Consider the following 14,358-nt stretch of genomic DNA (forward strand, 5'->3'; position numbering starts at 1 on the left):
GCACACCTGCGATACGCAATATTAACTTAATTTAAAATGTAAGAAGTTACACAATTAACCTTTGACAATGAGTACCGTAATGGCTAAAAAAAAAAGAGGTAAAACTACTTATTTGTTTTAGTATTTGCTTAGTTACCACTTTCTCAAATTAAACCCCAGTAAATGCAGTTGCTAACGCCTTTCATGCTGTCAACTTTGAGTAAGGTAATTATTATAAGAATATTTTGTACAGTGCTGGATGACTAATACTTTTACCCTGCAGAACAGGACTACACAGTAACACACCCATCAGTAAGTTTCTATTTCGATGTTTGTAAACAGAAACTATGAGCTTAGTCAGCTGACCACCTGCTGCTTCTATTTAAGCAGCCTTGATCACAATATCACCACATTTGATGAGTGGGATTAAAGCTGTGCGTGGAAATGAACCTGTCCTCCATAGTTGTAGATCATCTGCTGCCTGTGCAGCTGTGCATCATGACCATCCTCTCCTTTTTCAACAGACTCTTGGACAAACTCTACTCCTGGAGAGTGTGCACAGGACCAGGCACTGAAACAGGAGTCAGCAAAAGAAGTCCAAATGCAGTTACTCCGACCAGCGTCAACTACCATTATACACGCAAGTGTAACTACAAGTGTGGCTTTTGTTTCCACACTGCAAAGACATCCTTTGTACTGCCTCTGGAGGAAGCAAAGAGGGGCCTTAAACTCCTGAGGGATTCAGGTAAATTACATGACACCGCCTTGACTCTTATTCTTTATTTAAACATTTATATCCCTCGCAGGAATGGAAAAGATCAACTTCTCTGGTGGAGAACCATTCTTGCATGAAAAGGGCGACTATCTTGGAAAATTGGTCCAATACTGCAAACAAGAGCTACAACTTCCAAGTGTCAGCATTGTCAGCAATGGTAGCATGATCAAAGAAACGTGGTTCCAAAAATATGGTAAATATCTATTTTGTGCGTGGTGTTATGTGTTTAATATGTTTGTAAATTGTTTATCAAAATAACTTTTTGTTGGATTGTATTTTTAATTCAACCTGAGAAATCTTTGTTGGGTAGATCAGGGGTTCTTAACCTTTTTAAGCTCAAACTCAACTTTTCACCACAGAAGGCCCCAGCAACATTCAAAATTAACACTGAATTAGTAATCTTACTTTTGAATTTCCTCGTATTCAATAATTATATCTATCCTATTTACAATTTAAATCCTTGTAAAATAAAATGAACCATGTGTTAGTTACAAATATTATTTATTTAACACAAACCTTAGGCTTAGGTCAGGCTGATTAGAAAAATAAGTACTAACCAAATATACTGCATAATAAGCAGTGTTGGGTTAGTTACTGAAAACCAGTAACTAGATACAGTTACTAGTTACTTTATTTCAAAAGTAACTCAGTTACTAACTCAGTTACTTACACCAAAAAGTAATGCGTTACTGTGAAAAGTAACTATTTAGTTACTTCTTTTTTCCCCCCCCTTTTTTTTAAGGCTCCCATTAATGCCCTTTCAGCCTTCATTTTAGTACTGTTATTGCACTGGAGAATAATACAATGTGTTGATCAACTTGACATGCATTTGCATCACTGAACTTTGCTAAGCAATGTGCTCTACATACAACACACAAACTCTGCTAAGCAATGTGGTCTACATACAACACACAAAGACAAAGATAAGTTTCAAAGGGCCAATTTATTTCAGGCCAGAACAAATTGACAAAACTATTTTAAATAGCTGCAACATAATGGCACTTTAACTTTAAGTAGATAGGATCTTTGATCCTAAACACAACTTACATTTAACTAAAATGTTATTTTCTTTGTGCTCGACAAAAGAAAAGAAGTGAGAATGTTAAGACACTCGACTTCTGGCTTCACCGTGATGTCTTGTTAGTTGTTATGAGAGTAGCGTATGTGTGTGTGGCCCTTTAAGATATGACAGCATGTGAGATGAGTGACGTCAGTGAGTGAGTGGGCGAGAGAGGTGAGGGAACGGCGACAGTGAGTGAGTGCAGGTGCTCTAGCTTGGTGGATGGCTGCGTCCAATAAAGTCACAAAGTTGCAACAAACCGCCGGCCTCGTCATTCACCCTCAGCTGTAAAGACCCACTTCCGGGTAAAGTGAAGGTTGTTAGCCCCGAAGTACATAGGCCCTGGAGGAACGTCTCCCCTGCGCCCCTCAACTACGGTCTGAAAGCCCCCACCCACATAAAGCATGCCTCTTCTTTTCCACCGCAGCGCTCCAATAAAACACACTCAGATCTTCTGTTTCTAGCCGATACTACATAAAAAATAACGTAAAATAACGCATCATGTAGTAACGGTAACTGAGTTACTGAATATAAAAGATAACGCGTTAGATTACTAGTTACCGCCGAAACGAACGGCGTTACAGTAATGCGTTAGTCCCAACACTGATAAGGGACTCATAAATAACTCAAAACAAATTTTTTATAAACACTTATGTTGCGCCATAACACAAACTCAATTATTAATAAATATGTTTCCATGATCAATGTTTAGATACCAGTTTATATATTACATTAATAACACAAAATGCGGATTCTTACGATCAATGTTTGATTGTCAAAGATCTTTGGTAATGTAATCTGTGATATTTTTATTTAAGTTAATGGTATTCATGTCTCTGCATGATGATGTTTTAACCTTCTCTAACCTTCTCTATCTCTATAAAATGTAATATTCAGCCTGCTTAACATTCTGTAATTGCAGGACTATCAATAGTAACAGGTTAGAAAATAATATACACTTTGTTTCAATCTACCAACAAACATTTAGAAATATTACAGATTACAGTGCAAAACATTTTGACAAAGCATGATCGTAATGTAAGATGATTTTTCATTTTATTGTAGTTAGATCGGATGTGACACGTAGCGCTATTATTGTGAAGCCGGAACGTGTATGTACTGTATATACATATAAATATATATATAGGGATGTTCCGATCCAATATTGATATCGGAAATCAGTCCGATATTAGCCAAAAAAGTGAATATCAGATTTTATCGGACTGAATCTAAAAACTCCGATATAAGCGCTCCGATATAAGCTGTCCATTTACCGCTGCAGCACGTCTATAATAGGTGACTCTGGTTTGATCACACTCCAACACAATAGGTGGCGGCAATGGCCCTAAATTAACGTTGGTGCCGGCCGCGGAAGAAGAGCGTCTCTGATCCAGCATGCACAGCCCACGTAATCACAACAACAACAATGCGTGTGCTTGCAGCAAAGTGTAGTGATGTGTGTGTGGAAGTATTTTAACCTAAACTCGGACAAAGACGTTGCCGCTAAATGCAACATTTGTCAGGCGCAAGTGTCCCGTGGAGGGACAGAACCGGGAAGGTTCAATACAAGCAACCTCATCGCACATTTGAAAAAACGCCACAAAAAAGAACATGAGGATTTTCGCGAGAGCAGCAAGGCGAAGCAACAAACCTCTGGCTCGCTTCAGCAACCCACGCTGGCCGAAAGCTTTGCAAGACGTGACAAACTACCACTGGACAGCAAAAAGGCAATGGCCATAACAGAAAAGATAGCCCAGTTTATTGTGCTTGATGACCAGCCCCTGTCGGTGGTGAGTAATGTCGGGTTTAAACGCTTAATGGAGCACCTCGAACCTCGCTACATTATTATTATGCCGAAATGCTTATCTTCTTAAAAAAAATCTCCACATTATGCTCAGACTGCAGAAAGTGGAGAAGGAGGACGAGGAGTAGTAAGGGTAGTCAGCACTGACTGATTATTATTTGTTTTATGCTCTTGTTATTAGAGTGATATGTTTATTGTGTTTACACTATTCTTCAGTGATGACTAAGAGTAATTACTACATTGTTTTGGGCACAGTCAGTCAGTGAAACTGGAGCTGTGAACTCTTAACTTAGAGCAGTTGGACAGTGGACAGTATTGTGTTGTTTTTGTCCCTGCCCACAGATGTTTCCAACATATGCTGACAGTAAAAAAATAACTGAAATGATAAATGAGTTATACTTGTATAGCGCTTTTCTACCTTCAAGGTACTCAAAGCGCTTTGACAGTATTTCCACATTCACCCATTCACACACACATTCACACACTGATGGCGGGAGCTGCCATGCAAGGCGCTAACCAGCAGCCATCAGGAGCAAGGGTGAAGTGTCTTGCCCAAGGACACAACGGACGTGACTAGGATGGTAGAAGGTGGGGATTGAACCCCAGTAACCAGCAACTCTCCGATTGCTGGCACGGCCACTCTACCAACTTCGCCACGCCGCCCCCATAGTGAACTTGAATTGTTTGCACTTTAAAATGTTTTGTTTTTTTTAAATTGGATTTATTTAGGTTATTTTTCAGGGTCTTCTAATTTATTTTTAATTTATTCTATTCAATTGTATAATTATGTTGGTATTAGTGGTTATTTTGCACTTTGAATATAACATTTTGTTTTTATTGGATTTGTTGAGGTAATACTCTTATGTGAAGGTTAAAATTTATGTAACCAATTGGTTAATAATAAATGGGTCAGTTTTTCCTATACCTACTCTTGCTGACTATTGTTTTCTGTTTTAACACTACAACATCAGTAACAGTAACATCACTTTATCAAGCCTTTTCTAACATTCCACACAACAAGATAAGGAATGAATATATGTATGATTCGTGCCTATATCGTATCGTATTGATATCGGTATCGGCCGATACTCAAGGCTACAATATCGGTATCGTATCGGAAGTGAAAAAGTTGTATCGGGACATCCCTACACACACACACACATATATATATATATATATATATATATATATATATATATATATATATATATATATATATATATATATATATATATATATATTAGGGCTGCAACAACCAATCGATTAAAATCGATTAATAAAATAGTTGCCGATTAATTTAGTCATCGATTCGTTGGATCTATGCTATGCGCATGCACAGAGTTTTTTTTTGTTTTTTTTTTTAATTTTTTGTTTTTGTTTTGTTTTTTAATAAACCTTTATTTATAAACTGCAACATTTACAAACGGCTGAGAAACAATAATCAAAATAAGTATGGTGCCAATATGCTGGGGTTTTTTTTCAATAAAATACTGGATAGGATAGAAATGTAGTTTGTCTCTTTTATCCGATTATTAATTGATTAATAATATATCGATTAATAAATATATATATATATATATATATATATATATATACACAGTGGGGCAAAAAAGTATTTAGTCAGCCACCCATTGATTGTCAATGGGTGTGTATATATATATATCAATGTGTACATATGTGTGTCTGTATATACATATAATGTATGTGTGTATATACTGTATATGCATATAACGTATGTCTATATACATATAATGTATGTGTATATACATACGTATATGTTTATATGTGTGTGTATATATACATACAAATTTGGTTCCTAGCTTTATAAAAGGCTACTTTATATTCATGAAGTATTTTGAGGTGATTATCTATGAAAAAAGTGTTCATGGTTAAGGATCTTCCCTCCTACCTCACTGTTAGGCAGCCATCTTGACATCCTGGCCATATCCTGTGACAGTTTTGATGAAGCGACCAACCAGCTGATTGGCCGAGCTCAAGGCAAGAAGAGCCACCTGAACTGTCTGTACAACATCCGGAACTGGTGCCAGAAGTATAAAGTGGCCTTCAAAATCAACTCAGTTATCAACACCTTCAACGTGGACGAGAACATGGCAGAGCCCATTGTTCAGCTCAGCCCGGTCCGATGGAAGGTAAGCAAGTGACATTGTTTGGTGTATATAATAATTACCTGCCGTGTAACTTGTCTTTTGTTTGTTTCAGGTCTTCCAGTGTCTGCTGATTGATGGTGAAAATGTGGGCGAGAAAGCCCTGAGAGAGGCTGAGAGGTTCACCATCAGCGACCAACAGTTTCAGGAGTTTCTGGACATACACAGCAGTGTCTCCTGCTTGGTTCCTGAGTCCAATGAGAAGGTTAGTTTTCCATTCTATTGACTGTTGATTCAGTGTGTGCAAAATAGAGTGCACTACTCTGCTACAACCAGTATTCTGGAGGCCAGTCTTATTTGTCTAGTTAAGAGGAACACAACATTTGATTGGCATGGAAACTGGAATTTACAACATTGAGAAAGAAAGTCTCACACTTTTTTAGATTAATAAATATGTAATAAAATATTGTTAATGTTTGCTAAAAACATTTGATAAATTAACAAGTCTATGCTTTTACTCATGTGAACATAGTCACAATGGATGGAATATACAATATGGAAACCCTTAAGTTGTTGAGACCCAAAACATTTTTTGTGAATTTTATCTTCACAGATGAGGAATTCTTACTTGATCTTGGATGAATACGTAAGTATGTTCTATCTCATATCTGTCGTAAACGCTCTAATAATAGGTGGCAAAAATGACGGGATGTAAATTGGAAGTAGACAATACTTTGAGAAAAGATGTAATCTCTTCATGAAATTAAGCAAGTACATGTTTTAACCTCAATCATAATTTTGGAATGCATGAGAACGTGGAATTGAAAACTTAACTATTTCACCACATGGTAATTTATTAACAAGTTTGTGTATATCAGGGGTCACCAACCTTTTTGAAACCAAGAGCTACTTCTTGGATACTGATTAATGTGAAGGGCTACCAGTTTGATACACACTTAAATAAATTGCCAGAAATAGCCAATTTGCTCAATTTACATGTTATTATTAATAATTAATGATATTTATCTTTGTGGAAACACTGATCATCTCAATGATTTTTCACAATAAATATATATAGAAACAGATAAATATCAATATGCAACACTTTATTTTTATATTTTCTCTAAGTGCACATTTTTCAAATTGAACATTTTCAAATGATCACTTCTAAGACAGTCTTGTGAAATCACAATATCCCATTTTAACTAGCTAGCCACTAACATTTTTTAACAAATCATGAATTACTTTGCACCATGTTTGTACAAATAATAACTCATGTAAAATACAAAAGTCAACTCTCAAATGTTTAAATAAATCATGTCACACTTTGAACTGGACACCAAATCTGTTATCTGTTTCTTTGTCAGTTAGTGAAGACCAAGTCTTTAAAATATTTTCTTGGATTTTCAAATTCTATTTGAGTTTTGTCTTTCTTAGAATTAAAAATGTCGAGCAAAGCGAGACCAGCTTGCTAGTAAATAAATACAATTAAAAAAAATAGAGGCAGGCTATTTCAGCTATTTTTAGAACAGGCCAGCAGGCTACTCATCTGGTCCTTACGGGCTACCTGGTGCCCGCGGGCACCGCGTTGGTGACCCCTGGTGTATATATATATATATACGTTAGGTCAGGAAAAAACACAGAGGCTATTTCATCCCTACAAGCCTGTTTCGCAGGTTTCACTGCTCTTCAGGGGATTTTCCTAAAAAATCCCTGAAGAGTATATTCCGCTCTACCCCGGTGTTGAGCACTGTATAACGGACACACCACAGAAACCTCGACTATATATATATATATGTATATATATATATATATACATACATATGTGTATATGTATGTATGTGTATGTATGTATATGTAATAAACCATGCCATTTATTAACAACCTTATGGGGAAATATGCTCAGTAGCACCATTTTAAAGTGCATGCAGAGGGAGAGAACAAAGCTCGACGCTGACCACTCATGCTACTTCAAATGCCGCTACTGCGTTCTTGTAGAGTTGATAAAAACTACATCAGGAGGTTGACTACAGCCACAGCTGTAAATGCCAATGTTTTTTGACCTGGTGCTAATTAGGAACCCCAGCTGTCTTTTGCCTTTGTAGACCACGCACCTGCCGACTTGAACCATTTTTGGAGCAGTTACATTGTCTATCATTGTCTTGTGCACTCGTTATCGTCCTTTTCCTCCCCTCAGATGCGTTTCTTGGACTGTCGAGAGGGTCGAAAAGACCCGTCTAAGTCCATCCTCGATGTCGGCGTGGAAGAGGCCATCACTTTCAGTGGCTTTGATGAGAAAATGTTTCTAAAAAGGGGAGGAAAGTATGTGTGGAGCAAAGCAGACATGAAGTTGGAGTGGTAACATTGTACGATACCCAAACTTGATACACTGTACATAAAAAACTTTATGTTGTTTTTGTCAAAAACGTTTTTTTTGCTGTTAATATCAGGGTGTCCTGATTCATTATTAATATCGGAAATTGGTCCGATATCAGCATAAAAAAAGGGGTTACAGCATTAAGTAGTTCTGCAGTGCAGAGCTAAAGAGCCAGCTAAAAGCTAACGGATCTCCACAAGGTTGGTCTTTTCTTTTATTTAGTGAAATCATTTATAAAATGTTTTAAAAAAAAATGGTAGGCCATGGGCTACATAGAGCTAGCAACTACCCAACAGCCAAGCACACAATAGCAATAATCTATATATAAGTAATGAGTGTCCTAATAATTATAAGCAATAATTATACCTGCATATTTATTACAGATACAAAGTCTCCAAAGCATCCATTAACAACATTCCACTTACTGCTTTCCAGGCTTTACGTCATGATTTATTGTGGCCAATATGTGGTGCCAAAAAAGCAATGACCACTCCACTTCAATTTAAAGACATCATAAATCCATTCCAGAGATTTAATACAAATAGGTTAGTGTTTTTCGTATCTACCATTGTTCTCTGAGTAATTTCACTTGATTAAACCTTTTCTAACATTCCAAACTACAAAATAATAAAAGTATGGATGATTTGTTATGATCTATTTAAATCAATATTGGTATCTGTCAGTACTAAAAAATCCAATTTGTATCAGAAGTGAAAAAGTTTGGAACACCTTTAGTTGTTATATTCGTTATGTCGACATCAGAATTCAGAACCACTGTACGTAGTGATGAGAAGCTCATACTGTATTGTGAAATTTCCTAATGTTATTGATCGCACCGAACAGCACATATTTTCCCTAGAAGACTGGAAAAAGAAAAAAAAAACTATCAAGGTGTCTACCTATTATTGTTGTTTTTTATGAAGAAAGTAGGGCTTAAAGATGCTTGAAGTTTTGCAGACAAGGTAGTTGATACAGTACTACAGGTTTTGGTATCGATCCGATACCAAGTAAGTATTGGCCAACACCAATACTTTGATGTCAGCCGGACATTTTCAAGATCATTGAAATATTGTGTAATTGTTTTACTTTAATTTGTTGATCATAGTTATAATGAAAATAAAACACTGGACAAAGATTTTAGGCAAGTAAAAACATATTTGTAACAAATCAACAAACTTCTGTATGAACTAGTGCTATCGAATGATTACATTTTAAAATCGGATTAATCACACTTTTGAATTTGGATTAATCATGATTACTCGCAGGTTACATAACAATACACATTACATAAAGTAATACATCGCTTGCATAATTTAAATTAACTTAAAGAAAAAAAACAATATTTGGACATTAAAGCTATTTTATTGTCAGAATGTCATACAGGAACATTTTTAAGATGTTTTAATTGATTGCACGTCATTTATTCAAAACTTGATAACAATTACAGCTAAAGTCCCATTGAGGTTTATTTTGAAGGAAAATTTGCTACCGAGCACATCAGTCGGAGTCTTCTCACTTATCTTTGCACTGGTGTATGAATTGACCTGATCACTGACCATATAACAACCCAACCACCTTTAATGTAACCATCCATGGTTAAGGTAAAGGAGTATTTGCAAACAAAATAAATTGTAATCTGCGTGTATACATTATTAATGAGATCATTTTTGTGGTTTATTTAAAGTTATCTTATTTTTAACAGTTACAGTATAAATAATTGGGGATATGAAAATATTTCATACAATATAAGATTATGTAACAATATCAACACAAATCATGCAATTACTTCATTTTATTATTTGAGCAAAAGTTACTATTGGCTCTCAGTTAACCCTTACAGCAGTGGTTTTTGAACTAGTACTAGTACCACCTCACAAAACACATGGCTTTCCAAGTGTCACCATTATGATCAACATTAAAATACAAGACAATAATTTAAGGCATGGGTTCTTATCCTTTTTGATACCAGGGTCCACCTTTTCCACTACAGAGGGACCACTCAAATATTAACACTAAATTAGTAATCTTGATTTTAATCATATTCAGTATTGATATCTAACCTACTTATAGTTTGTCAAATGATATGAAACCATGTGTTAATCACCAAATATTATTTATTTAACACATAAACCTTAAGCTTAAGTGAGGCTGATTAGAAACATAAGTACCAACCAAATATATTGCATGAGAAGGGACTCATTTTTAATTGGCGAAAAATACATTTACATAAATTTACAAACAATTATGTTGTGCTAAAATAAATAAATTACTGGTAAATTGATAATTAAAAATATTTTTTAATAAATAGTGTTATAGCTTCACCTTTATTGTTAGTTTTTAAGCCAAAATGCGTCTGTTCTCTCTTTTCTGTCGACACACTGTGTCTGCTTTAACATGCTCCTCTGCACTGCTTGTAAAGCCAGCAATGTCCCAACGTGATTAAAGCGCGCTGTCATGCCTGTTAAAAAAAAAGAAATGGGAACCGGTATTTTTCAAACGGAGTACCGTTTTTGATTCATTAGTACTGCGGTACTTTAATAGTACTAGTATACCGTACAACGCTACTCCAGACTGTGGCCCTCTCAATAGGAGCCGAGTCTATAATCGATTTTTTTTTTACTCATCCTTCCCCAGCGTCTATCTTTTTCCCACCTTTTACGGGGCGCCGTATGTGGCAACCCGTCAGCGTTCCTGTTCTGTAACCCTGAACAATGTTTGCCTAATCTTGAATGGGTTTGTGCTGAAAATGAAATTTTGTTGTACTTGTGCAATGGCAATAAAGATCCATCCTTCCATCCATGTGGAGATCTCTATACCTCTGTATTGTATTGTTTTGGAAGTATTTATTTTGGACATTTAAAAAAAAAAAGAAGAGAGAAACAAAACAGCAACAATTGAGTAATGAAAATAAAATAACAACATAGTGATGTTTTTAGAACATGTATACTGTTTCAATGTTTACATCACATGTTTACAGTTTCAGATTCTAACATGTCTGAAAATGAGTAGGTAGAAGCAGAGCTTTTTTAACCCCACCACTTTTCTGTCTAGAAATAATTTCCAACACAATAGTTAACGTCATTTTTCAACAACAACAAAAAACGGAATAAATAAATATCAACAGAGTTCACATGAATATAGTTAAATTACTGTATGGTTCACATAATTTACTGAACATGCGATAGATTGTGTCGTTCATGAATAAGGTTCAAGATCCACTTTTATTTTATGAACACTTTGAGTTCAGTTTCTTAAAGTGGATTATAATAAAGGTCGCAACTTGTCCGGGGTGTACCCCGCCTTCCACCCGAATGCAGCAAATGTCCGCAAATCTTCTTTCATAATCTTCTCCGCAGTCCAGAAAATGTTGACTTTAATTACACAGAATTTTTAAATGGCAACAAATACGCCAGTATTTGCAATATGCGACTAGAATTGAAGCATGTCTACTTCCGGGTTTACTTCCATAAACGCTGCAGGACGTGCGACATCATGACGCTGTGTCTGTATTTGGGTCAGTTTGCATTCACATTGGAGTTCGGACACATTTTTTTTTTGTCATATGAACGACTACAAAAAAAGATCAGATTTGATAAAAAAAATCTGAATTGGACATCCTACCCTGCAGTGTTGTGAACGCACTGAAGTACTCTTAATACTGCTGCGGTCTGGCTCCACCTTGCTAAGGCTGGATTTTCAGTATAGTAATGCGGGCGTTACTGATGGGACAAATTGGATTGAATAATAAGCGCTGACAAAGGGTCTTCAAATGATTTATAATCATAGTGAATAATGATAGGTTATATTATTATTTAATATATTATTATTATTATTAATTAATTAATTATTATTAGTATATTATATTATATTATTCAATATTTAATAGGGCGGCTTCAGCCCCCTAAAATATGCCTAACGACGCCAATGAGGAAGTTTAGTAACCTTTTTTTTAATCATTCCCATGTTAATTTCGTTTAAATCAGTTGAGGTCTTGAATTTAGATTTAGTCACAATTTAAAAAAAAAAAAATGAAACAGTTGTTTATTGAATTCTTGAAACACAGTTAACAGAAATACAATACAATTAATAATTATTTTTCCCCACCCAAAAGAAAAAAAAATTGTTTAATAATTGCAGGCAAATATTGTTGACATAATGCCACAGACAACGGCACTCCTGAGTGGCCCTAACATGGTGCAGAAATACACAAAAGCAAACAAAACGCCCATAAATTAGCTACATTTCAATGGCGTTTCAATTGGGGCTAAATTGAAGATCAGTCTCTTTTACCGTTACATATTTTAGGAAAGCACCCCATACTTCTTAATTCTTTACAGAACTTTACAGAATTTTACACATTGAATGTCAGCCTAATTTTCCCAAATTTAAGGAAATAAATAATATCTACAACCCAGCAGGTGTGGCAGGGATGGGCTGCATCCTTCCAATTTAACACAATGAGTCTTTCACCCAACAAAGTAGTGAATGCTGCCAGATTCTTTTTGGATTTGCTGAGAGAAGACAGAGGGGCCACCCCAAATAGTCCACTTAGAGCAGTGGTCCCCAACCTTTTTGTAGCTGCGGACCGGTCAACGCTTGAAAATTTGTCCCACGGACCAGGGGTGGGTGGGTTGTATTATTATTTTTTTATTTACGTTTTATTTTCGGGCCTCCCTATGTCTAGCATTAAAAGATTACAGTTGGTACAAAATGCGGCTGCAAGGCTTCTGACAAAAACAAGAAAGTTTGATCATATTACGCCTATACTGGCTCACTTGCACTGGCTTCCTGTGCACTTAAGATGCGACTTTAAGGTTTTACTACTTACGTATAAAATATTACACGGTTTAGCTCCAGCCTATCTCGCCGATTGTATTGTACCATATGTCCCGACAAGAAATCTGCGTTCAAAGAACTCCGGCTTATTAGTGATTCCCAGAGCCAAAAAAAAGTCTGCGGGCTATAGAGCGTTTTCTATTCGGGCTCCAGTACTCTGGAATGCCCTCCCGGTAACAGTTAGAGATGCTACCTCAGTAGAAGCATTTAAGTCCCATCTTAAAACTCATTTGTATAATCTAGCCTTTAAATAGACCCCCCCTTTTTAGACCAGTTGATCTGCCGTTTCTTTTCTTCTCTCCTCTTCTCCCCTGTCCCTTGCGAGGGGGAGTTGCATAGGTCCGGTGGCCATGGATGAAGTGCTGGCTGTCCAGAGTCGGGACCCCGGGTGGACCACTAGCCTGTGCATCGGTTGGGGACATCTCTGCGCTGCTGACCCGTCTCCGCTCGGGATGGTTTCCTGTTGGCCCCGCTGTGGACTGGACTCCCGCTGATGTGTTGGATCCACTGTGGACTGGACTTTCACAATGTTATGTCAGACCCACTCGACATCCGTTGCTTTCGGTCTCCCCTAGAGGGGGGGGGGGTTACCCACATATGCGGTCCTCTCCAAGGTTTCTCATAGTCATTCACCGACGTCCCACTGGGGTGAGTTTTTCCTTGCCCGTATGTGGGCTCTGTACCGAGGATGTCGTTGTGGCTTGTAAAGCCCTTTGAGACACTTGTGATTTAGGGCTATATAAATAAACATTGATTGATTGATTGATTTTATTTTTTTTTTTGTCATAAAGAAATACAATCATGTGTGCTTACGGACTGTATCCCTGCAGACTGTATTGATCTACATTGATATATAATGTATATATTGTGTTTTGTATGTTGATTTAATAAAAAAAAAATATATATATATATTTTTTTTTTAAATTTCTTGTGCGGCCCGGTACCAATCGGTCCACGGACCGGAACCAGGACGCGGCCCGGTGGTTGGGGACCACTGACTTAGAGGATTCGGTTCAATGTTTTTGCCAGTTACCAAAGACAAAGTATTAAAAATGTCAGTCCAATAACTGCACAGGGATGGGCAGAGCCAAAACATATGTATTAAGTTAGCTGGAGACTGACAACGATCACATGATACTGATATTCCGTCATACATCTTAGCTAGTCAGATTTTGGTATAATAAGTACGAACTACAATGTATTAGCTTGCATTGAATGAGGCTGTGTCTTGCACAAATAGAAGACTCATGAACTCTACTTAAAACCTATGTCCAGCTCTCCTCAGATAGGGTAATTCTTAAATATTTATCCCAAAGTGACTAATTGGAATTCAAAGACTCAGGGCATAACATAAAAATTGGCTATAAATACGCGTAATTGATCTTTTTAAAGTTGGAAGCTGTGTCAGAAACACATCTAAAA

The 14,358-nt window shown here is 36.6% G+C and overlaps 1 protein-coding gene across 1 annotated transcript; it reads left to right on the plus strand.

The window, feature by feature from the left end:
* Nucleotides 1-423: 423 nt before the first annotated feature.
* rsad2 (radical S-adenosyl methionine domain containing 2) lies at nucleotides 424-10,895 on the plus strand. The gene is made up of 6 exons (XM_062041580.1): nucleotides 424-724; nucleotides 786-947; nucleotides 5,539-5,768; nucleotides 5,839-5,988; nucleotides 6,337-6,369; nucleotides 7,921-10,895. The coding sequence occupies exons 1-6, from the start codon at nucleotides 424-426 to the stop codon at nucleotides 8,083-8,085; spliced, it is 1,041 nt and encodes a 346-aa protein (XP_061897564.1). The 3' UTR covers nucleotides 8,086-10,895.
* Nucleotides 10,896-14,358: the final 3,463 nt, after the last annotated feature.

Source organism: Entelurus aequoreus, linkage group LG03 (genome assembly GCF_033978785.1).
Source record: "Entelurus aequoreus isolate RoL-2023_Sb linkage group LG03, RoL_Eaeq_v1.1, whole genome shotgun sequence".
NCBI classification, from domain to species: domain Eukaryota; kingdom Metazoa; phylum Chordata; class Actinopteri; order Syngnathiformes; family Syngnathidae; genus Entelurus; species Entelurus aequoreus.

Coding starts and splice junctions, on each gene's coding strand:
- rsad2 (XM_062041580.1), top strand. CDS start 424: ATGAACCTGTCCTCCATAGTTGTAGATCATCTGCTGCCTGTGCAGCTG. Junction 5,989..6,336: donor TTCCTGAGTCCAATGAGAAG/GTTAGTTTTCCA, acceptor TTATCTTCACAG/ATGAGGAATTCTTACTTGAT. Junction 6,370..7,920: donor ACTTGATCTTGGATGAATAC/GTAAGTATGTTC, acceptor TCCTCCCCTCAG/ATGCGTTTCTTGGACTGTCG.